The 24,718-nt window shown below is 21.3% G+C and overlaps 5 protein-coding genes across 6 annotated transcripts; 3 read left to right on the top strand and 2 right to left on the bottom strand.

Moving 5' to 3' along the window:
* Positions 1-6,604: 6,604 nt before the first annotated feature.
* On the bottom strand, positions 6,605-7,456 carry LOC128951485 (acidic phospholipase A2 PA4-like). Its single transcript, XM_054296732.1, has 2 exons — positions 7,269-7,456; positions 6,605-6,770 (listed from the first exon to the last, which is right to left on the bottom strand). Exons 1-2 carry the CDS (start codon positions 7,442-7,444, stop codon positions 6,605-6,607), a joined length of 342 nt encoding a protein of 113 aa, XP_054152707.1. The 5' UTR covers positions 7,445-7,456.
* Positions 7,457-9,298: 1,842 nt separating this feature from the next.
* On the bottom strand, positions 9,299-10,344 carry LOC128952647 (phospholipase A2 large subunit-like). Its single transcript, XM_054298074.1, has 2 exons — positions 9,939-10,344; positions 9,299-9,552 (listed from the first exon to the last, which is right to left on the bottom strand). The coding sequence occupies exons 1-2, from the start codon at positions 10,277-10,279 to the stop codon at positions 9,384-9,386; spliced, it is 510 nt and encodes a 169-aa protein (XP_054154049.1). The 5' UTR covers positions 10,280-10,344; the 3' UTR covers positions 9,299-9,383.
* A 2,018-nt stretch (positions 10,345-12,362) lies between these two features.
* LOC128952645 (uncharacterized) lies at positions 12,363-13,803 on the top strand. The gene is made up of 4 exons (XM_054298072.1): positions 12,363-12,418; positions 12,499-12,658; positions 12,820-13,098; positions 13,462-13,803. Exons 1-4 carry the CDS (start codon positions 12,385-12,387, stop codon positions 13,715-13,717), a joined length of 729 nt encoding a protein of 242 aa, XP_054154047.1. The 5' UTR covers positions 12,363-12,384; the 3' UTR covers positions 13,718-13,803.
* Positions 13,804-15,420: 1,617 nt separating this feature from the next.
* LOC128952644 (uncharacterized) lies at positions 15,421-21,219 on the top strand. Of its 2 annotated transcripts, XM_054298070.1 has the most exons (5): positions 15,421-15,481; positions 15,591-15,768; positions 16,172-16,450; positions 18,142-18,376; positions 19,203-19,301. In XM_054298070.1, exons 1-5 carry the CDS (start codon positions 15,451-15,453, stop codon positions 19,233-19,235), a joined length of 756 nt encoding a protein of 251 aa, XP_054154045.1. In that variant the 5' UTR covers positions 15,421-15,450; the 3' UTR covers positions 19,236-19,301. The 2 variants fall into 2 exon arrangements, with proteins under 2 accessions (XP_054154045.1, XP_054154046.1); XM_054298071.1 differs by lacking the exons at positions 15,421-15,481; positions 15,591-15,768; positions 16,172-16,450; positions 18,142-18,376 and adding exons at positions 18,900-19,076; positions 20,179-20,457; positions 20,921-21,219 and having other exon boundaries at positions 19,203-19,380.
* An 878-nt stretch (positions 21,220-22,097) lies between these two features.
* Positions 22,098-24,718, top strand: LOC128951486 (uncharacterized). Its single transcript, XM_054296734.1, has 2 exons — positions 22,098-22,637; positions 24,040-24,718. The coding sequence occupies exons 1-2, from the start codon at positions 22,098-22,100 to the stop codon at positions 24,592-24,594; spliced, it is 1,095 nt and encodes a 364-aa protein (XP_054152709.1). The 3' UTR covers positions 24,595-24,718.

The following is a 24,718-nucleotide window of genomic DNA, read 5'->3' on the forward strand; positions in this document are numbered from 1 at the left end:
TAGTTTTATTGAGTTAGTAATTATTTAACATTCATAGATTTTATAACTTTGAAAAATAAAAATTAATTAATTAACTAATTAATTAAAATATTTACCAAACAAACATGATTTGGATCCCATTTTTGAAGCCAATGCCAACACAATTGTCCAACAGTTTTATAATTGATTTCAGGAATTAAATTTCCGTATAATATATTGTTTTTTACTAACATTTCAATAAATATTTTATATTAAAAAAAACTTTTATAATATTTGTTTTTTGAAATTAAAATAATATTATTTATTTAATATTTATTAATATTTATTTTTTAATTTTTAGTTTGTAATTACTAATTAAATTTATTAAAATTTATTTGTTTTTAGCTCAATAGTAAGCTAAATACCAGTATAAATAAAAATTGTTAATTTAACATAAAATATCTCTAGTCATTCAAATAGCAATAAATTATTTATTTTAATTTATAAGTTTGTATACATTTACTATACATTACACTAAAAAAAATAATTAAATAAAATATGTCAATTTAACATTACCATTTTATCTTATAACAAGGCAAAAACATTATAATTAAATATCAATGTTAAATATCAATAAAATATAAAAACCAAGTTTACTTTTTTTTGTAATATAATTTATATTTTTTAGTACTATTTTTAACTATTTTTAGTGAATATTTCTAATAACTAATGTTTAATAATCACAAATCTATCACAAACTTAATTAATTTTTAATATAATTAATTTTAATTTTTTGAATAAATATTTAGACAATAATAATATTTAATAATAAGTTAACTTTTTTTTATTATCATGCATATTAATTATTAATTTAATATTGTAAATCAGTATTATAAATCAAAATTAACATGGAATTTTTATGCATATTTTTGTTGCAATCAAATAAAATATATTTTATTAAATTTATTATTATTAAATAATTTTGTATTTAAAAACTGTAAATATAAGCAAATAATAAATTAGCGGTTTTATTAAAAAATATCTAAATTTTAACTTTAACTGAACTAAACATTATTGTTTTTTTAATCAAATTAATAATAAGTAATGTTATTATATATATATATATATATTGTTAAACTTGTTTTGCTAGTTGTCTATAATAGTTTCGGTTAATTTTGCCGACACATGAACGCCGGATATCCGTAACAAATATTATATCATTGGTCGACAATTTAATTGCCGAAAATTTTTCTGAAAAATATAATATCGAAAATAAAAATTATAAAATAGTTATTTTAAAAAAATTTATTGCAAACTACTAAAACAAAATATAATAGATTCAAGATATGTATATATAGTATACTAACCGTTAATGTATTGGCAAATTTCCACAGCAGCAGCACTGGTACCATGATTTTGACATTGATTATCATTTTCATCAATTAGTTGAATATAAACCCATAGTTTACAAATACCACTGTCGGTGTCGACATCACCGGTTACTACCGCAGCGCCAATAGTCGGATGTCTTATCAAATATGATTCAATAGTCTGGGCGCTAATTCTGTACAATACGTTGTTATGATAAATAGGGTAATAGTCAGCTAAACGTCCCGTCAGGTATAACTGTCCCGTTTCGGTATAGTAGCCAATATCGCCTGTACAAAACCATTTATTATTGCCGCCAACATTATCGGGTAAAACATCATTTTCCCGATCCTTATCCTTAAGATAGCCGCAAAATAATCGTTGACCTTTGACACAAATCTGTCCCTCCTGTTCGGGTCCCAATGGTTTACTGGTATCATCTATGCCAACAATCTTGAGTACTGTTCCCGGTACTGGTTGGCCAACATTACCCGATTCGTATTGTTGTCCAAAATGTATTATCTTTATGGTTATCGGACCGTATTCCGACAAACCGTATCCTGGTTACAATATCACCAAAAAAACACATATATTTTATATTCAATTGTTATTTTTATATTGTTTAATAATTATAATTAAATAGATAATTAGATAATTATAAAAATAAATAAAAAGATAGTTATAAAAAAAATTAAAAGATGACTATAAAAATAAATAATTATAAAAATAATAATAATTATAAAAAAATAAAAATAATAATTATAAAAAAATAATAATTATAAAATTAAATAAAAATTATTTAAAAAAATTACTTTCAATTAATTTGACATTGGCAATTTTATCGAAAAATGTTTGTACAACATTTGGATCTAGTTTTGCACTAGTTGATATTATTAATTTAATACTAGACAAGTCATAATTGTCAAACAAACAATCATCATAATTGACTAACTGTGCGGCCAAATGTGGATTCAAACGCAATACGTTTATCTGGTATTTAGCAATAGATTTGCATAATAAATGGATATCCAGTTTATTAAACAATACACATTTGGCGCCAGTCATTATCATTGAAAGTATAGATCTGGTACCCGATTTGTGTCCAAATTGCAATGTAAACAATACGGTAATATTGCTGGAAAATGTTGGATATTTAAACTCATCGGACAATACACCCCATTCTACCCAACCATTGCCTGTATAGATAAACTCCCGGTGCGGTAGTCTAACAATTTTCGGTGGGCCAGTTGTACCCGATGTATAAATCAGACAATACATATCTAGTTCAGGATCGATTGGAAAGTATGGTATACGTGGGGCCAGTGTTTGATTTCTACTACCTTTACTAAGTAACTGTTCAAACGTTATGTAATTATTGTATTCAAAATTTATTATTGATTTTTCTTCTTCATTGTTATCAAATATAATAATATGTCTAACATTTTGATAATTATTATTATTATTATTATTATTATTGTCAAATAATTGTTGAAATTTATGTAAATCTTCCAGTGATGTCATAATTACAGTAACACCTACTGTTCGGATGGCATCCACAACATTCTGATCATTGAATTCCTGTCTTAACGGCACAAACGTATTGCCCAACCATTGTATGGCAAATCTCATTATAGAGTGCTGTATAGTATTGGTGCCACTGATGGCAATAATATCGTGTCTATTGAGACCAACCATATCATGTACCAGTGCTGCAGCTATACTCTGTGATTGTTTAATTAGTTGTCTAATAGTCAATTGTTTATCAGTATCAGATTGTATCTAAATTATTAATTAAATAAATTAATTCATTGTAACAAATATGATATTATTAGTTATGATAAATTTTTTATTTATATGTAAACATATTTTGTTAGACCTAATAGTCTAACATAATATACACACAAAAAAAATAATTTTAATAATATTGTTGATTAAAATATTTATATTAATACAATAATAAAAATATTTTTGCTCTATTATACTATACAAATAAATATAATATAAACTAATTTTTTATATTTATGATAATCTAATAATTATAAATATTTATTATATATTTATTAAGTATTTTAATAGTTAACTATTGTATGGTTTAATCTTTAAAGTTTTCATCTAATATTTATAGAATTAATTTTTTTATTAATTCTTAATTTTAGTTTAAGTTTTATTTAGTTAGTTTAATTAGTTAAATTAGTTAGTAAAATTATTTGACATTCATAGCTTAAATAACTTTAAAATAAAAATTAATTAATTAAAACTTTTACCAAACAAACATGATTTGGATCCCATTTTTGAAGCCAATGCCAACACAATTGTCCAACAGTTTTATAATTGATTACAGGAATTGAATTTCCGTATAATATATTGTTTTTTAATAACATTTTAATAAATATTTTATATTAAAGAAAAAACTTTTACAATATTTGTTTTTGAAATAAAAATACAATTCTTTAAGTATAATGAAATTATTAATATTGATAATTTTTTATTATTAGTTTGTAAATATTAATTAAATTATAAAAAATTTATTTGTTTTTAGCTTAATAGTAAGCTAAATACCATTATTAACTAAATAAAAATTAATTTAACAGAATATATAGTCATAGCAATTAATAATTTATTTTAATTTATAATTTTGTTAACATTTACTATACATTAAAAACAATTAAATCAAATATTTTCAATTTAGCATTATCACTTTATCTTATATATAGGACAATAACTGAATTATTAGATATCAGTGTAATATATCAGTGTTAAATATCAATGTTAAATATCAATGTTAAATATCAATGTTAAATATCAATAAAATATAAATACCGAGTTTACTTTTTTGTATGTAATATAATTTACATTTTTTAAAGTAAATATTTCTAATAACTAATATTTAATAATAATTACCACAAACTTATTTAATTTTTCATTAAAAAATAAACAATTATATTTCTATTGTAATTAGCATTATTTGTACAATTTTCATTAATACAATTATAAATTATAAATTAATAATTTTATTTCAGTATTTTATTAGTACAATTAAAAAAAATTAATAAAAAGTATTAAAATTATTATAAAACGTTAAATTTAATGAATATAATATTTAAAGCAAAGTTTACAGTTTGTTACTGAAAAAAATATGTAAAGCTTATAATAATGTTATTTTTTATTTAAATTTATTATAATTATACTTATTACATACTTAATAGTATTGCTATAATTATACAGTTATTTTTAAAATTCAATATAAAATATTTAAATAATATAATTATAATTTAAAAGTAATGAATTATATAATAGTAATATTTTTGTTTACAAATTTACACTAATAAGTCAATTAACAAAATGATAACTATATGGTTTTTAATTAAAAGTATTTATCTATTTTGATATATATATATATAAATATTAATTGTATAATATGTTAATTAATGTAAATAACGTATAAATTATGTTTATTAAATAGGTTTTATTATTGATGATAAGGAATACAATTGGTTAATAGTAAATTATTGAAATTTATTAAAAACAAAAAATATTAAAATTACAAAAGCATTGCCTAATTATTAGTACTAATTTTAATTTTAGTTAATAATATTATTAATATAAATAAAAATCGGCGCTGTGTCTAGTTTTAAAAAAATAATAAAACATATATTTAATAAAAATTGTATTTAAAGTCACAATGTACAGTTTATTTATTTTATGAAAAAAACATTTAATTTTTATAATAATATAAAAATAAATAGTTATAATTTTATAACTTATGTAAAATAGTAATAGAAAGTTAATTAAAAAAATACATTAGATTAATAAGTGTTGATAACTTTTATATATTATATAATTATTATATGCCATATATTTTTTGACTAAATTAAATTATTGTTAAGATATAGTGATTAACAATAATATTTTATATTATAATTTACAGTATTTAGTAAATATTTTAAATGTGTACAGTAATTATAACTAAATAAAATTAATTAAAATTTAAATATTATATTTAAAATCTAATTAGATTTATTTTTGTTGTACTATAATAATAATTAAATAATTATAAATTAAAGAAATAAATATTGACAATAAATTCAATATATTCTATATATTTTAGATGTTTTTATAGAAATTTTTCTTATAAATTATTTGATTTATTTCAAAATTCTAATAAAACCGATTTATTATTTTAAAAAACTAAACTTTAAAAATAATAAATCGGCTTTATTAAATATTAATTATAAACATTAAGTTTATAGTATTTGCTAAAAATATAACAGTAATTAAAAAGTAATTAATATAATTTTGCATTAATATCTTATTTAATAAATGTTTTATATAAAAAAAATATTTTTTATTAAAATGAATCAATTATATTAAATATTATTTTAGTTTTTAAGTTGAATTAAATTATTATGTTATACTATATAATTAGGCTAACAGTAACAAACATTATAAAGTATTAATAGTATTGTATTAAATGATTTTAATAAGATTTTTGATTGAATTTAATTACAAAATTAATGTTAATAAATTAATAAAAAAAATATTAAAGAAAAATATTTACATATATATAAAAAAAGTTTAGACATATTTTATGACTATTTTAATTACAAATAAAAATTAATTTTAACAAAATGATTATTAAAAAAATAAAATTTATAGTCTATTATTTCACAATTTATTAAATAATATGACTAGCAAATTGTAAGTAGTAATTTAAATAGTTTTCGATAAATTAACATTGCTCAATTATAAAATAGAAAGTCCAATAACTTATATGTAAAATATATGGAAAATGTTTAGTATATTATTGTTATTATTAATTAATTTTGACTTTTATTAATATTAGATATTTTATTAAATATTACTTAATGTTTAAGCATTAATTTTATTGTTAATAGTTTATTAGTTTTCATATAAATATTTTAGTAAAATATTAAAGTTATTTTTTAAATTTATTATATAATAAATATATATATATTATACTGTATTATTTACATAATACCTAAATTAGGTAACCTAATACACTTTATTATTAAAATTTATTTATTTAATTTTTAATTTACAAAATTATTAGATTATATCACTTTTTGATTTTATAAAATAGTTTATAATTTATAATTTTTTAAATTAAATTTTACATTATTTAATTAATATACTAATTAAGTAGATTAATAAATTTAACTAAATTTTTAATTAAACTCGATTAACTTATATTTTAAAATAATGAAAAACAATTACTGATTTAAATTAATTTAATAATTATTTTCTAAAAATTATATTTTTAAAAAACTCTATCAATTAGCCGACATTGTTGTGTATATGGATTATAAGCGATACAATTGGTAACAAAAGTTCGGTATATTTTGGCCACAAGTGTTGCGGTCAGCGATTTTGAGCCCAATCGGGACAAACAGTGACCAAACTGACGGTCGCAGTCACAACTGCTTCTGTTTAATAAAACAAATTTGATTTTAAAAATTATTTTTATAATTATTATTACAAAAAAAAATCAAAAAATGTTTTTTAAATGTTTTAAATGTTAATTTATTGGAAAATTTAATAATAAATATTATAAAAATATATAAATGTTTATTTAAAATATTATTTTATAATAACAACTTTTGTTTAATGAAAATAAATTATAATTATTTGTTATAATTTTTCGAAAATCTAATAGTTTTACTTATTTGATAGTAACACAAAAAAAATTTTGAAAATTTTGAAAAAACACAAATATAATATTTTCTTTATAAACTAAAGTTATATGATATAAAAAATTATTACAAATTATTATATATATATAATTTGTAATTTAGTTATCACAATAATTAAGTAGTTTTTTCTAACAATTTTTAATAGAGCTAAAAAAATAGTTTTATATTTTATAAAATATTAATAAATAAATATTATTTGATTAAATAAAAAGTTAATTATATATAACTTACATCTGAAACTGAGTGTTAGGCAATTGACACAAATACTGGAGATGACCGGATCGGACACCGGGAGGGTTACAGTTGTCGTGTTGACGACAACAAGCATCGGTAGCCGCATCTGAGCCCAAATCATTGTAATTGCGGGCAGTATTGCCCGGACCGCACCATTTGGTATTGGGAAACATAACACGTGTAGGAAAACCGATAAAACGTTTTGCACGACTAATTGTTGGACTATTAACTACTAAATTATTATTATTATTATTAACATTATTACTAGTATTTTCACTAACACATTGATTAATTTGCAATATTATTAATAGTAAATTAAGCAAAAATATTATTATTAATGTTTTTGACATTACAGAAAAATAATACAAATAATTTTTAAGAAATATTAATTTTTATTAACTAATTAACTTATTAATAAAATATTTAATTTTTATTGTAAATGTAATATTTAAAATCAAAATTTACAGTTTATTATAAAAATAACACATTAACTATCAAATAATAGTCAAATAATTTTTTATTAAAATTTTATTTTATATTTAATAGAAGTTTAGTACTGAAACAATATTAAATACTACATTATATTATTAGTTATTATAATAATTCATTTATATTTATATATATAAAAAAACTATTTTGTTATTTAAATATCTATTGAAATTTATATTTAAACTATTGATAGATATTCAATATATATATATATAAATTACAATAGTAATTGTTTGAAATAATCATTTAAATAACAATAATATATTATTATTATATTATGATATCAATTTAAACAAAAAAAAATATTTGATGATAGACTGGCCTTGATGACACTATATATGAGGGCTAGTTATCATTATTTAGTTGGAAAAAAAGTATATTTTCATTTACACATAAATACACACACACTTTAAACTCAAACATTAAAATATTTTGAAAATATAATTATAATAATATAAATGTTTGGAAAGTACACATTGAAACAAAAAAACATATAAAAAATAAAATTAACCACAAAGTTCCCGTTAAAAATTTTCATATATATTTAAATAAATAATTTTTAAAAAAAAAACTATACATTTTCTATGTATGTTTAATATAATGCCCCAAGGGCAATGTTGAAATTATGTTACGATATTATAAACATTTGATGCTATAGTATTGCAAATCAAATAAAAAGTAAAAGTTTATTTTTTTGTGAACAAATATTTCAAATAAAATTATATATATATTTTTTTTATTGATAAAATAGATAATAATGTCAATAGTCAATAAATATAAAAGAAAATAATATTGTATTTTTTTATTTATTAATTACTGTATTTATATTTATAATAGTATATTATTTAGATTTTTTTTCATAAAAAGCAAATAATAAATAAATTATATATGTATTTAATTTAATAAAATAAATAAATTAGTAGGAAGTGAGATAAAATCACATAAACTTTTCACTTGTATTAATAATAATAATAATAATTGTAATAATTTTTAAAATTAATATAATTTACTATAATTTTTTTATGCAATCAAGAACTAGTATAACCAGAAAATTTAATTAAAAGTATAATAAGTTTAACAAATTAAATAATATGCAAAACAGTATAAACTAACATATGCTTAAACTAATTGACATAATTAAATATATAATAATAATTAAGTTAATTGAATTTAAATTAATTTATAAAAGTAAGTCACATCATAATAATTAAAATAAACTTTTCTAATAAATCTTCAAATAATTAACTCTTATTATTATACAATTGTTTAATTATATGTTTTTAAAATAATAATACAATTTTAGTAATAATAATAATTGATTATTAAAAGTTTATTAAAAATAATAATAATCTATTATATTATAACTATTGATTTATATGATATATTACTGGTATATCAAATAAACTTATAGTATTTTTTAAAAAAGTTAAAATAAAAATAAAATAATATTCAAATTAAATTTTATTACAGTTTTATTTGTGCCGCGCTTTCACCTTAACATACAAAGTCATACTAATAATATATTTTAGTAAAAAAACAATAATTTCATAATTAAAAAAAACAATAAATTAATTAAAAAATAAATAACATATAATACACTACTAGTAGTACAATTATGACCAATCAGAAACTTCTATTAACAATAGTACATTTTGATTTATCATGATGAACTAGTATGCACCTTGGTACAAATCTAGTATACAGGTGCAATATGGCAATGGCTGCCGGCGACTCCATGGGCTTTACTCGGGACAGACAGTCGCGAAACTTACGATCGCAATGACAACCACTTCTATAATATTGATTTTTAAAAATAATTTTAATAATAGGTAAAAAACAATAATTAATATTTTTTATGATTATTTATAAAAAAACTATAGTAATAATAGTTATATAAGATTTAATTATCAGAAAAAATAAAATGATAATAATAATAATTAATATTATCATATAATAAATAAAGAATATTATTATTATTGAAATCATTATTGGATAGCATACTAAATAAAATTAGAATATTTAATAATTATTTAATAATACTTAAGTATAATTAATATGAATGCTATTTAACTGATTACACAAAAAAAAATATTGAAATATAATATTATTATTATATTTTTCTAAATAATTAAATACACACACATATAATAAAAAAAAACTTTTATAAATTGTACTAACATTGTGAACAGTCCGTTATTGGCTACACCGCCGCAACCAGTGTCCAGTGCATCGACATTGATATCGCAGTGATCGTGCTCTCGGCAGCACTTATCGGTCTCCCTGTCCTCACCCAGATCGTGATAGGATCGGGCAGTATTGCCTGGGCCACACCATTTAGTATTGGGAAATGTCATGTCCAGATTGAAATTATTTCTAACAAAATTCAACGATGCCTTACGAAAAAAGTTCCACAAACGGGTACCGGAGCCGCTGTCCATACTGGCCATCATCATCGATGGCATCAAAACAAACAGAACAGTTAGTACAGAAAAAATGTCTACATTTTTTAGATAACGCATTTCACAACTAATTTATTTAATTGTCAAAAAAATAGGTTTCATAAAAAATATGGCGTTATTATTATTATTGTTATTTTTTAGAAAACAATAAAAAAAATTATTATTTGATAATATGAAAGTAAACTATATTATAATTATTACAGATATTTTATAACTACACAATATGTGTAATAATTAAAGTTTACTGTAATTTTTTTTCAATTATCATTGTTAGATAAAATTATAATACTCATAGAATAATAATATTAATGATAATAAATAATAATAATAATAGTGTAATAATAAAAGTGCACAGGTGTGTGCATTATTAATAATTTTTATATTTATTTATTTATAAAAATAATATTGTCTAGAAAATGATAATAATTTTAAAACTATTTTAAATAAATATCAATTATTTGTTAGATTTTGTATTTAAAAAAAAGATTAATTAAGTGATTATCTATTTATACAGTTGTTTATTATTTATAGTAATGCTTTATAATCTATAATATTTAAAAATTTAATATTTAAATGTTTTCATATGATTTCATCTGTATTTATTACTTTAAAACTTTAGATTTTTATAAATATTTGTTTAATTGATTAAATAAATATTTTATGGATTATTAGGTTTACTGTTTACAAAAATTTAAACTCCCCTAAATAATGTCAATTTTATTTGTATATTAAATATTTATTTTTCTAAATAATATTGTTGTTATCATTAGATTAATAAAGTTAATAAAAGTGAAACTTTTTACAATTTAATAAACATTGCTAAATAAACTTAAAATACTCATTTAATAACAATATTAAATTATTTTAGATAAAAAAACTAAATTTAGACGAAAATACAATCCTAAATCTAATTATTAATTTTTAAAAATAAAATAATTATTAAATTTTTTGTTTAAAAAATTATTCACAGTTTGTTATAAATATATAATGTAAATACTATGTATATAATTAAAATTGTCGGTAATTATAATAAACTATAATTTATATATAAATTTACAATATATTGAAATACTAAACTATAGAATTTGTGTACAGTTTAGTTTTGGTTTATTAAATAAGTTGTTTAATAATACTAATAATAATAATTAGATAACACTTTTGATCTAATAATTTGATTTTGTACTTAAAAATGAAATTAAGATAAGGATAAGTATTATAATCTCTGAATATTAACAATAATTTGTTATTATAAATATTATGCATAAAATATATTTATTAAATTATTAGCTAATTCTACTGTATTTATAAAATACGTGAAAAATTAAATATATATATTTATGTATTATATATACTGTATATTGAAGTCAATTTATTTACTTTACAGTTAATACTTTAATAATAATAATACTTGAATGTCCACATAGATTAATATATGGATTATATTAATCAAAATTAATATATCACGTAGCTTAATTTTTTGAAATTACTAATAAACTAAATAGTTAAAAATATTTTACTTGTACTTGATCAAATTATTTATACTATACATTGCGACTATTATAAACTACGTGACTTATTATTTTAATTTTTTTAATCATTATTAATATTCTACATTGTTAGGTACTACTTAATAATAATAATAGTAGTGCACTAAATTTACATTTAATTAACTATTTTTTTATATTTTTAAATGTTTGTATCCTAATAATAAATTAACTAAAATTTATTAAATACTTTATTATAATAGTATCGAAGATTGATATGTATATATAGTTTATTTTTTATCATAAATATTTAATTTTTAGTTGTTATTAATTAAAACAAAAAAAATCTATATATAAATTTTCTATTAATTATTTTTTATTATTATAAATACTGTATCTAAAAAAATAAAATAATATATATATATAAATTATATTGTAATTTTCATATGTAAGAAGCAGCCATTTTTCAAAAACAATTTTAATTAAATACAAATTACATATCATAATAAAATTGATTAAATAATTCACAAACAAAAAAAAACATATTTGATTTTTTTTAAATATAAATAATAATTGATAAGATAATAATTTTCAATTTAAAAGTACAATAGTGTTTATATTATTATATTTATTATATTATACTTTAAAAAATTTCTATTACATTAATAATAATATTCTAAAATGATTATCAAGTTATCATTGTTGATATTAACATGTATTATATATTGAAAATATTAACTTAATCATAATTTAATTAATTAAATATAAATATATAAATATTATTATTTTTTGCAGTTTGTATCGTACAGTTAGTTTGTGGTCAGGGAGGATACCATGAACTACAATACGATGTCAAAGCCCTGCGAGAGTTTGACGACTATATTATTGATTCATGTCTAACACCTGATGGCCAGTTGCCGGACACTGCCGATGAAATTGTAGAGTATTGGTGTCGGTAAGTGATTGTCATAACAAATATTGGTATTTTTAAAAAAAATAATAGTTATATACTATAATAATTATAAACTTTTTGCTATAGTGTGTAACACACACACACATACACTCAATATATATACAGCTTTTAAATATGTATATATTCAAAACATCTAAATATAGTAATGCCCTATCCAAACATCTATACCTACTGGGCCTACTGGAGCGTGCATTTGAACATAACATAGCACTGGTCAATATTTTCCGGTTGTCATCGTTTAGCAAAATACGTGACGTTCATCGCATGTGTCGCAATCGCCAGATTTTGCCAGTGATAGCAATGGTGTTACGGGTTGTCAACAAGTATTTACCACAATTGATGACCATATGTCCGATTGCCAAAAACACTTACCTGCATGTAGTCGATCCCAGATCGGGACTAACGGCTACACATTTAGTTTGGTAAAAAAAATAAAATCTACTGTACATACCTGTCCCATAATTAAATCTCTATCTATCTATCTATCATATCTATCTCTATCCTACATAAACTTTATCATCACTAGTAACTCAATATACACGCTCAACATTTATAGTAATTACAATATATTAATATAATTTAATAAAATTTAATTAATATACAATAATTTTAAAAAACTATATTTAGAGATATCTACAGTATTAGGTGTTTGAAATATTATAATAACTTTTTTAATCTACTAATCAACATACCCCCACCAACCAACCCCCCCCCCCACTTAAAAATAACAAACTATTAGTTTTCTTAAATATATATACTAAATATATTTATCTATATAATTTTAGCTTTATGAAAAAATTTATGGCTCAAATATTTGGCGTATTGCCGCCAACAATACAAAAAGCATTTATGCTGGATCAGTTAAGAAAGTTCAAACAAAAATTACCCATCATCAAATTGATTGTTCATTTACTTCATATCGACACCAACTTTAACGACTGTCCACTACCGCGCCGTCGGGCAGACAATCCATTGGGAATCAGGAGCGACATAACGGCATTGCTTATGGCCTTTGATAAGGTGTCCACTTATAGGCATTAAATTAATTAAAAAAAACTTGGATTTATTATTATTATTATTTTGTTGGTTGTATGACATTGTATGATATAGATTAAAATTGTTTGCTAATTAAATAATTTAATAAATAATTTTTTAAAAATAAAATAAACTATATTTATTTATTAATTATATAAATTAATTATTTTTTTTAGATAAAGCATATAAAATATTTGGTTGTTTAGGTATAAAATAATAACATTTTATGACATATTTAATATATAAATATATTAAATAATTTTTAGGAAAAATAATTTATAAACAAACAAACAAAAAAATACTAACCTATAAGTAACTCTATCTAAATAAAAATTATTTTAAAAATATAATTTTGTTACATTTAATAAACATTGCTAATTAAAGACATAAATATATATTATTATTATTTTTAAAAATAAGATTATTATTATTAAAATTTTATTTATAAATACTGTTGTGTGTATTGGATTGTTTTATTATTTTTAATATATATAATTAATAATTTAAATAAATAATACATAATAAATAAAACATATTATATATAAATACTTAATTTTTCTAATAGTTTAGATCGTATTACAGTCAGTTTAACCTTAAAATACAACAATTTTAAGTACAAATAAATATAATTTATATAATATGTATATTATACCAAAAGTTAAATAATCTAATTTTTAGTCAAATTAATTAAAAAAATGTATAATTATTAATTTTTTAATTAATTTTTTAATTAATTTTTTACAACAGTTGCCTCTAATGTAGATGTAGTCTAAAATTCATGTTCCGGTTAATTAATTTAAATAATATATTTAACTAAAAATTAGATTATTTAACTTTTGGTATAATATACATATTATATATATATAATATATTACATTTATATCAGGGTTAAGTAAGGGGGTAGGGGGTAAGGACAAAATACCCCCCCCTATATCGAGATTTTGGGATTTTACCACCCAGACTTTTTGATCCCCCCTAAAATTTCAGCGAAATTTTTTTAAGTTTTTAATTTTAAAAAAACCATAGTGTATCATTAATGCTTTTATCAAGTATTTTTAAGTATTAATAATACATTATTATTTTATTTTTTGTTAAAATTTAAGTTTTTGTTAATTTTTAAGTATTTTTTTGTATTTTTGGAAATTTTACCTATTTTCCTGGAAATTTATACTGGAACTTATGTGAACTTTATCGAATTTACATGAGAATATTCGGGAATTTTCTCTTGACTCCCTCCCTTGAATTTGGATTTTTGAAAAAATTGCCGTTAAAAAATGCAATAAAAATCTTACCCCACCCAATACCCAATACCCAATACCCCACCCCAAGATTTTTCGAGAATTTTGTAAATTTTACCCCGGTCTACCCCCCCCCTAAAATCCAAAACCTTGCCTAACCCTGATTTATATGTACTTAAAATTGTAGTATTTTAAGGTTAGACTGACCGTAATACGATCTAAACTATTAGAAAAATTAAGTATTTATATATAATATGTTTTTTTTAATTTAATTAAATTATTAAGTAATTTTAGTATTAAATTGCATTTTTTTTAAATATAAAATTTTTATTTTATACAGTATTTACAGTTAAATAGTGATTAATAATTAGAAAGTGTAGTACTCTTTAGTTAGTAGTTTAATAGTTGATTATTGTTTAAATTATATATCAATATATATATATACACACAGTATATATTTTTTGTTTGTTTAATATATTAATATAACATTTAAAAACAATAATGTCTAAATTATCATTGATAATTTTATCATGTAATTATAATAATATATATGTAATATATTGTATTTTATTAATTATAAAAAAAGTTAATATTTTTTAATTTAAACATTTTGTTTTGTCTTATTTTTGTTGTTGTCTCAGTATGTATCGGACAGTTGGTTTTGGGTCAGATAGAGGAGTACAGTGGTCAAGGTTTTGGTGGTAATGACTTGGATGTCGATGCCCTACTCGAGTTTGACAACTACGCGATGACAAGTTTTTTTACATCCGATGGCCGATTGCCGTCCACTGTCGACGAAGTTCAACAATCGTGGTGTCAGTAAGTGTTATACAATGAAAACAATATATGGATTTTTAGTTAAAAAAATAATTCACAAAAAACTACTATTTTCTTATTAATTATTAGATATATACTGTATTTAATTAATTAATAATATTAATATATATATTATATAAAATCGACTATGCAATAAACAACAAGCCATTAGCTATCATACAGTCTATACACTAATACACTACTCACCCACTTATCCACACACATACACACACACACTCACGCACCCACAAATTTATTAATACAGTATCACACATGTATTACTAAAACAATCATACCCACCCATCTCATTATTACCACTAAACTCCAGCATCCATTCACACACCTACACACAGACACATACATACGATAACAATAATAATAAACATCTATATATTTTCTTAATTAGTAACTTTCTATCCGATCACCTGTACGTACTGGACCTACTTGAGCGTGCATTTGCCCGCAACTATGGCCTGGTTACATTTATGCGTTTAAGTACACTGAAAAGCATACACGATATTAGCAAACTGTGCAGTCAACCTAAACTATTACATGGTGTGGCAATAGTATTTCGATTGCTCAACAATTTTTTGCCGCAATTGATGAAAATGTCTGATAAGGCCAAAAATGTTTACCTGCATGTGGCCGATCCTAATTCACCCCTTACAGCTACCGATCTGATTTGGTAAGTCATATCATATCATATTATAAGTATATTGTAGTGTACCGTACTATATATTACATATCGTTTTCTAAACTATCTATCCTAATAAATATTATTATTATTATTATTATTACTTTATATACAGAGTATAGTAGTGTTTCTATTATAAGGTTAGCAATTATATGATTATAAAATTATATGCAATAATATATATATAAATTATATGCATCAAGTAATTAGCAATTATATGTAAGAATACTATATATATATATATATATTGGCAAAGTTAAAATGGTTTTTTCGTATTAGAAAATCAATGTTTAACATTATTTTTTATTATTCTATCAAATTATTAAAAATTCAAACTACACAATTTTTATTAGCTTAATTATCAGTCTATTACTTACACTAACAAATTTCATTATAAAATATAAGAGTGTTCAATAATAAAGACGGTTTTAAAGACACCCAAACATAAAATTTAAATCTCTTAAGAATATTGTTAAAATTTTAGTTTTGTAGTTGAGCAAATTTTATTATTTTCATGCACTGGATAGCTGAAAAAATTAGAATTGTTAGGACGTAATTAAAAAAAATTAAAAATATCTAAATCGATTTAAAATGCAAAAAATCTAAAATAAACACTTTAAATTTAAAATAATTGCTGACAATATATGCTACAGAATATCAAAACAATTTTAATTCTAAAATTTGTTTAAAATTTTGTAGTTTACAGATAAATTACTTTAGCACAATTTCTAAATACAAAAATTAAGTTTTATTGAAATTATATAATACCTCATATAACTAATTTTGATATAAGTAACATTTAATGTTTATTACTAAATATTGTTAAGTTTTACAACAATTAAATTCATTTTTTAATTAGATTATTATTCTTAAGTGAACGTTGTTTATATATGTAAATATCGTTTTAAATAATTGATAAACAATATCAGAAAATGGAATTATTTATTAAAAACTCTTAATGTCAACTTTATGTTAAAATTTTCATTAAGTTGTTTTTATTTTTTTTTTATTTGTTTCAAAAAAATAAATTAGTGCATATATTTGTATAAAATTTAAAAAATGACAACTTTTAAGAGCTCACATTAATAAATAATAAAGTTTCATTTTTAAAAATGTTAAAATCATTGAATAAAAAAATGATTTTTTACTTATCATAAAAATTAGATATCGAAGTGTAAAAAAACCACATGTTTTAATTTTTAAAATTTTATTTTAGTATTTAAAATTTAATTTTTGTATAACTCGTCATTTCCGCTAACATAGTTTATTTTGATTTAAAATATGAGAATTCATAAAGATTTTCAATTTATCTTCAACTAAGCAAATGTTCAAATATAAGAGTTAAAAATCACTTAAATATTAACATGAAAGCAATTACAGGTTTTTCAAAAATTCAATTTAAACATATGAGTTCCATACGAAAAAACTATTTTAACTTTGCCAATATATACAGTATTCTTGCATATAATTGCCAATTATTTATGATTACTATTTGTATACATATATATACAGTATATACATATAATACAGTACAATACAGTACATATTGTAAATACAAATGTATTTATTATACAGCAAAAAATAATATTTAAACATTTTATTTAAAAATATTTTTTTTTTTAAATTAATTAATAAAAATCATACTTTTTTTAATTAAAATTATATTTTTTTAAAAATTTTAGTTTAATTAAAAAAGGTATGTCTAAAATAATGCACATGGTACCTGCAGCATTGAGATCGGCAGTAATCAAACAACAATTAAAACTATTCAAAGAGGAATTGCCCATGTGGAAATTTATATTTCAATCGTTACGTATTGATGTCCATTTCAATGACTGTCAACTACCGCGCGGTCCGGCGGCCAACCCGTTAGGCATACGTAGCGATATTACCGCAATGGTTATGGCCATGGATAAGGTGTCCCTATAAATGTTGTGTCCCCCAACTAATTAATTAAATTTATTATTATTATTATTGATTTTTTTTTTGAGTTAAATATTCATATTATTATTATCAAAAATAACATTTTATTTATAAGGATTAATAAATGAGGACTGTTGTGTGTGTATTGGATTGTTTTATTATATTTAATATATATTATTATAAAAAAATTTATTAATTTTTTTTGTACAGTTGGCTCTAATGTAGATGTAGTCTAAAATTCATGTTTCGGTTAATTAATTTAAATAATAAATTTAACTAAAAATTAGATTATTTAACTTTTGGTATAATATATATATTATATTAAATTTATTTGTACTTAAAATTGTAGTATTTTAAGCTTAAACTGACCATAAAACGATTTAAACTATTAGACAAATTAAGTCTTTATATATAATGTTTTTTTTTAAAAAAAAATTAATTAAATTATTAGTAATTTTAGTATTAAATTACATTTTTTAAAAATATAAATTTTTTATTTTATACAGTATTCACAGTTAAATATTGATTAATAATTAGAAAGTCTAGTACTCTTTAGTTAGTAGTTTAATAGTTGATTATCGTTTTAATTATATATCAATATATATATATACAGTATATATATATATATTGTTTCATACATTAATTTAACAATTAAAAACAATAATGTCTAAATTATCATTGATAATTTTATCATGTAATTATAATAAAATATATATATATATATATATAATATATTGTATTTTAGTAATTATAAAAAAAGTTAATATTTTTTAATTTAAACATTTTGTTTTGTTTTGTTTTATTTTTGTTGTTGTTTCAGTATGTATCGGACAGTTGGTTTTGGGTCAGATAGAGGAGTACAGTGGTCAAGGTTTTGGTGGTAATGACTTGGATGTCGATGCCCTACTCGAGTTAGACAACTACGCGATGACCAGTTGTTTTACATCCGATGGCCGATTGCCGTCCACTGTCGATGAAGTTCAACAAACGTGGTGTCAGTAAGTGTTATACAATTATGAAAACAATATATGGTTTTTTTAGTTTTCACAAAAAACTACTATTTTTTCTTATAATTATTAGATATATATAATTAATTAATAATATTAATATATAGATTTAATTAATATATATAGTATAAAAAAATCATGGCGACTATGCAATAAACAACACACCATTAGCCATCATACAGCCTATACACTAATATACTCACCCACATATCCACACACACACACACACACACTCACAATGAAAACAATATATGGTTTTTTAGTTTGAAAAAAATAATTGACAAAAAACTACTATTTTCTTATTAATTATTAGATATATACTGTATTTAATTAATTAATAATATTAATATATAGATTTAATTAATATATATATAGTATAAAAAATCATGGCGACTATTCAATAAACAACACACCATTAGCCATCAGTAGTCTATACACTAATAGACTACTCACCCACTTATCCACACACACATACACAGTCACGCACCCACAAATTTATTAATACAGTATCACACATGCATTACTAAAACAATTATACCTACCCCCCACTTATTATTACCACTAAACTCCCGCATCCACACACTCCTACACACCTACACACCTACACACCTACACACCTACACACCTACACACCTACACACCTACACACCTACACACCTACACACCTACACACCAACACACCTACACACCAACACACCTACACACCTACACACCTACACACCTGCACCTACACCTACACACACACAACAACAATAATAATAATAAACATCTATATATTTTCTTAATTAGTAATTTTCTATCTGATCATCTGTATGTACTGGACCTACTTGAGCGTGCATTTGCCCGCAACTATGGCCTGGTTACATTTATGCGTTTATGTTCACTGAAAAGCATACACGATGTTAGCAAACTGTGCAGTCAACCTAAACTACTACATGGTGTGGCAATAGTATTTCGATTGCTCAACAATTTTTTGCCGCAATTGATGAAAATGTCTGATAAGGCCAAAAATGTTTACCTGCATGTGGCCGATCCTAATTCACCCCTTACAGCTACCGATCTGGTTTGGTAAGTCATATCATATTATAAGTATAGTGTAATGTAGTGTACCGTACTATACATTACATACCGTTTTCTAAACTATCTCTCCTAATAAATATTATTATTATTTATTATTACTTTATATACAGAATATATTAGTGTTTCTATTATAAGGTTATTCATCAAGTAATTAGCAATTATATGCAAGATTACTATATATATATATAATTTATATATACATACAGTATTCTTGCATATAATTGCTAATTATTTATGATTACTATATATATATATATATTGTACATAAAATACAGTATAATACATATTGCAAATACAAGTCTATTCATTGTACAGGAAAATAATATTTCAAAAAAAAAATTAAAAATTATTAAACATAATTAAATTTATAAAAAAATTAATTAATTAATTTATTTATTTATAAAAAAAACCATACTTATTTTTTTTAATTAAAATTTTTTTAAAATTTTAGTTTAATTAAAAAAGGTGTGACTAAAATATTGCACATGGTACCAGCAATATTGAGATCGGCAATAATCAAACAACATTTAAAACTATTCAAAGAAGAATTGCCCATGTGGAAATTTATAATTCACTCGTTACGTATTGATGTCCATTTCAATGACTGTCAACTACCGCGCGGTCCGGCGGCCAACCCGTTAGGCATACGTAGCGATATTACCGCAATGGCTATGGCCTGGGATAAGGTGTCCCTATAAATGTTGTTTTTCACTAATTAATTAATTAAATTTATTATTATTATTGATTTTTATTTTTATTTTTTTTTGAGTTTTATATATAATTAATTAATTCTTTATATGATAATAATTATATAATAAATTAATTATTATTAATATATCTATATAATATTTTTATTAGAAATATTTTTTTAAAATTATTTGTTGTAATAATTTAATTATATTTAATTAATTATTGTGTATTTGGGTAAAAATTATTTTATTAATTATTTTTTATTTTACTATTTCAATAAATAATAAATGATAATTTATATAGTGTATTAGTATAAATTTTTATTATTATTATTAAATAAATATAAATTTAATATTAATTAACTATAAAAACTAATAGATAGTTATTTATTATAATTAAATTTTATAAAATTTTCTTATTATTACTTTTTTAATTTTTTTATTATTATTTTTTCATAAAGTGAGTCATACTAAAAACAAACATATTATATAATAAAGTATAGTATAAACAGTATACGTCTTATCATAGTTTTATACTATTGATTATAAATATAGTATAAATATTTTAGTGTATTTTAATGATTAATTGCTGACATGTAGAAATTTATATAATATAAATATTATCATTAATAATTTAGTATAAATATATTTAGAAAAAAAATTAGTGCAATTGTTTTATATTATTGTTTTATTTTTGTATAGAAGATATACTGTAATAATATATTTTTTTAAAAAGAAAATACAACAACAATAATAATATACATGTATTTAAATAGTTATTAGTAAAGTAATTAACAATTAAAAAATCATTTTTAAAAAAGTTATCAATAACATAAAACTATAGATTGATAAATGCAAAAAAAAATTTAACTTAAAGTATAATAACAAAAATTATTAATTTTTATAAAAAATATAATAATAATAATACTTTATTATACAATGGGAAACATATTTGAATCGCTATTCAATCGGCTCTATGGACCAAAAAAGTTAAACCTATTGATAGTTGGTTTGAATGGGACGGGTAAGACAACTATACTCTATAGGCTTAAGCTTAACGATATGTTGACCACTATACCGACCATCGGGTTCAACGTTGAGACTGTAGACTATAGAAACATATCGTTTACCGTTTGGGATGTCGGCGGAGGTGATCGTATACGGCCACTGTTGAGACATTATTATAGCACAACAAACGGTATCATATTTGTTGTCGACAGTAATGATAGAGATTGTATTGACGAGGCCAGGGATATGTTACATGAGGTGGTCGGCGACGATCAACTGGAAAACAAGTCGGTACTGGTGTTGGCCAACAAACAGGATATGCCCGAAGCGTTACGGGCGGCACAGCTTACTGGACGCCTGGACTTACCTAAATTGACTACAAAACACGATTGGTATATACAGAGTACATGTGCCCGAACTGGTGAAGGTATCTATGAAGGACTTGACTGGTTATCAGAATCGTTGATGAAAAACAAAGATTGATTGGAAAACAAAGTAATAAAAAAAACTTTTTTTTATTAATTTATTTTCTTTTTTTTATTATTAATTATTGATAACAATAGTTGATAAAAAAAATTAAAAGATATCACTGATGCTGTTAAATATTTGATATAGATATTGCTGGTATAATATATGAGATTTATTTTTTAATTAAATTAATTAATTAATTTTATAAAAATAATTATTTTTTACTTGCATTTAGAAAAATAGTCTAAATATAGTCATTGTATATTATATATAAATATATATATATATTTTAAAATATTAGTATTGATATATATATAAAATACTGTATAATTTAACTGTATTAATAATTTAAATATATATAAAAAATTATAGCTATTTTAATTGTATGTAACAAATGTACTAATAATTGTTTTAATTACTCATTTTTAAAAAAAAAATAATAATTTAGTTATTTATTTTATATTATTATTTTTTTTGCATTGTTTCTAACAAGTCATTTACATTAAGTGAGTCATACCTGGAAACAAAAACATAACATAACATATAATAATAATAAATACAGTACATTATAAACAGGTACGGTATGTCAAAATATATAGTTTTATACTATCATATTATTATAACTTATAAATATTATGTTGTTTTTTTGTATGTGTCGTCGATTGCATTGCAATCATGTAAGCGACTATATAGATAAAGTACAGTATATTTATATCAATAAAATAATATAATATTATACATAATAATAATAATAATAATACTTTATATAAAACACATCATCACTAAAAAACATTAGCATTATGCAACAAAATAGTATACATTGCATTATACTGTATATAATTTTTTTTATTAACTTATAATATTTGTAGTATTTTTAATGTTTACGATATTATATCGTATATATAGTTTTTTATATTAAAGGGTAGAAAATAAATTATTTTGATTTTTTTTGGTTGTTGTTGTTTTTATTGTTCAATTTAAATATACGTGTAATAAAACAATTTGTTAGTTAATCCACAACAAACTTTCCACGTTTTAAAATAACTATTTGTATATAAATATATATCATATTATAAATAAGTAAAAATACAAATTCAACATTTCTAGCCTAAACTAATAAATATACAGATGCTATTGTATTATATTTAATTTTTTTTATATATTTGATGACAGTTTACTTTTAAAAAAAGTTTTCTAAAAATAATAATTGACAAAAAATAATATTGTCAAAAAATATAATTATTATTATTATTATTACTGTGATTAATATGTAAAAAAATCGCTAATTATTTCACACAAAAAAAATTGTAATTAATAAAAAGTTTATTACAAATTTTTAAATAAAAATTATTAAATATATTTTTTGTGCAAAAATTGTGATCATATATTAAATATCTATATATAAATAAAAACAATGGGAAACATATTTGCATCGCTATTCAATCGACTGTATGGCCCAAAACAGATGCGCCTATTGATGGTCGGTTTGGATGCGGCCGGTAAGACAACTATGCTCTATAAGCTTAAACTGAACGACTTGGTCACTACCATACCGACCATCGGTTTCAATGTGGAGACTGTCGAGTACAGGAACATATCGTTTACCGTATGGGATATCGGCGGTCAGTCACGTATACGGCCACTGTGGCGATGCTATTATAACAATGCTCAGGGCATTATATTTGTTGTCGATAGCAACGACAGGGATCGTATGGACGAGGCACGGGAGGTCCTGCAGGAGATGCTCGGCTACGATGAACTGCGAAACGTATCGGTACTGGTGTTGGCCAACAAACAGGATTTGCCGAACGCATTGCGGGCGCCGCAGATCACTGAGCGCATGGAGTTACATAAGTTACGGACACATGACTGGTATATACAGAGTACATGTGCCACAACTGGTGAGGGTATCTATGAAGGACTTGACTGGTTGTCACAATCGTTGATGAAAAAAGTTTGATTAGAAAAAAATCATTTGTTTTATTAAATATTTTATTTATATTATTATTGACTACAATCTTACTATTTATTTAGTAGTCTACATATATAAGCCATATAAGCAATATAATTATATGTATATTATA

Source organism: Oppia nitens, unplaced genomic scaffold, assembly GCF_028296485.1.
Source record: "Oppia nitens isolate AA-2021 unplaced genomic scaffold, nextdenovo-longstitch-racon4-pilon3 scaffold1_pilon_pilon_pilon, whole genome shotgun sequence".
Classification (NCBI taxonomy): Eukaryota; Metazoa; Arthropoda; class Arachnida; order Sarcoptiformes; family Oppiidae; genus Oppia; species Oppia nitens.

Bases quoted from the DNA above. Each gene is read 5' to 3' on its own strand.
- LOC128951485 (XM_054296732.1), bottom strand. From the start codon at position 7,444: ATGTTTCCCAATACCAAATGGTGCGGTCCGGGCAATACTGCCCGCAAT. The intron at 6,771-7,268 runs GTAAGTTATATA...TTTATTAAACAG, and splicing joins CCTAACACTCAGTTTCAGAT to AAGCAGTTGTGACTGCGACC.
- LOC128951486 (XM_054296734.1), top strand. From the start codon at position 22,098: ATGGGAAACATATTTGAATCGCTATTCAATCGGCTCTATGGACCAAAA. The intron at 22,638-24,039 runs AACAAAGATTGA...ATCTATATATAA, and splicing joins TATCAGAATCGTTGATGAAA to ATAAAAACAATGGGAAACAT.
- LOC128952647 (XM_054298074.1), bottom strand. From the start codon at position 10,279: ATGCGTTATCTAAAAAATGTAGACATTTTTTCTGTACTAACTGTTCTG. The intron at 9,553-9,938 runs GTTAGTACAATT...TCAATATTATAG, and splicing joins AATAACGGACTGTTCACAAT to AAGTGGTTGTCATTGCGATC.
- LOC128952645 (XM_054298072.1), top strand. From the start codon at position 12,385: ATGATTATCAAGTTATCATTGTTGATATTAACAT. The intron at 12,419-12,498 runs GTATTATATATT...TATTTTTTGCAG, and splicing joins ATCATTGTTGATATTAACAT to TTTGTATCGTACAGTTAGTT. The intron at 13,099-13,461 runs GTAAAAAAAATA...ATATAATTTTAG, and splicing joins ACGGCTACACATTTAGTTTG to CTTTATGAAAAAATTTATGG.
- LOC128952644 (XM_054298070.1), top strand. From the start codon at position 15,451: ATGTCTAAATTATCATTGATAATTTTATCAT. The intron at 15,482-15,590 runs GTAATTATAATA...TTGTTGTCTCAG, and splicing joins ATCATTGATAATTTTATCAT to TATGTATCGGACAGTTGGTT. The intron at 16,451-18,141 runs GTAAGTCATATC...TAAAAATTTTAG, and splicing joins ACAGCTACCGATCTGATTTG to TTTAATTAAAAAAGGTATGT.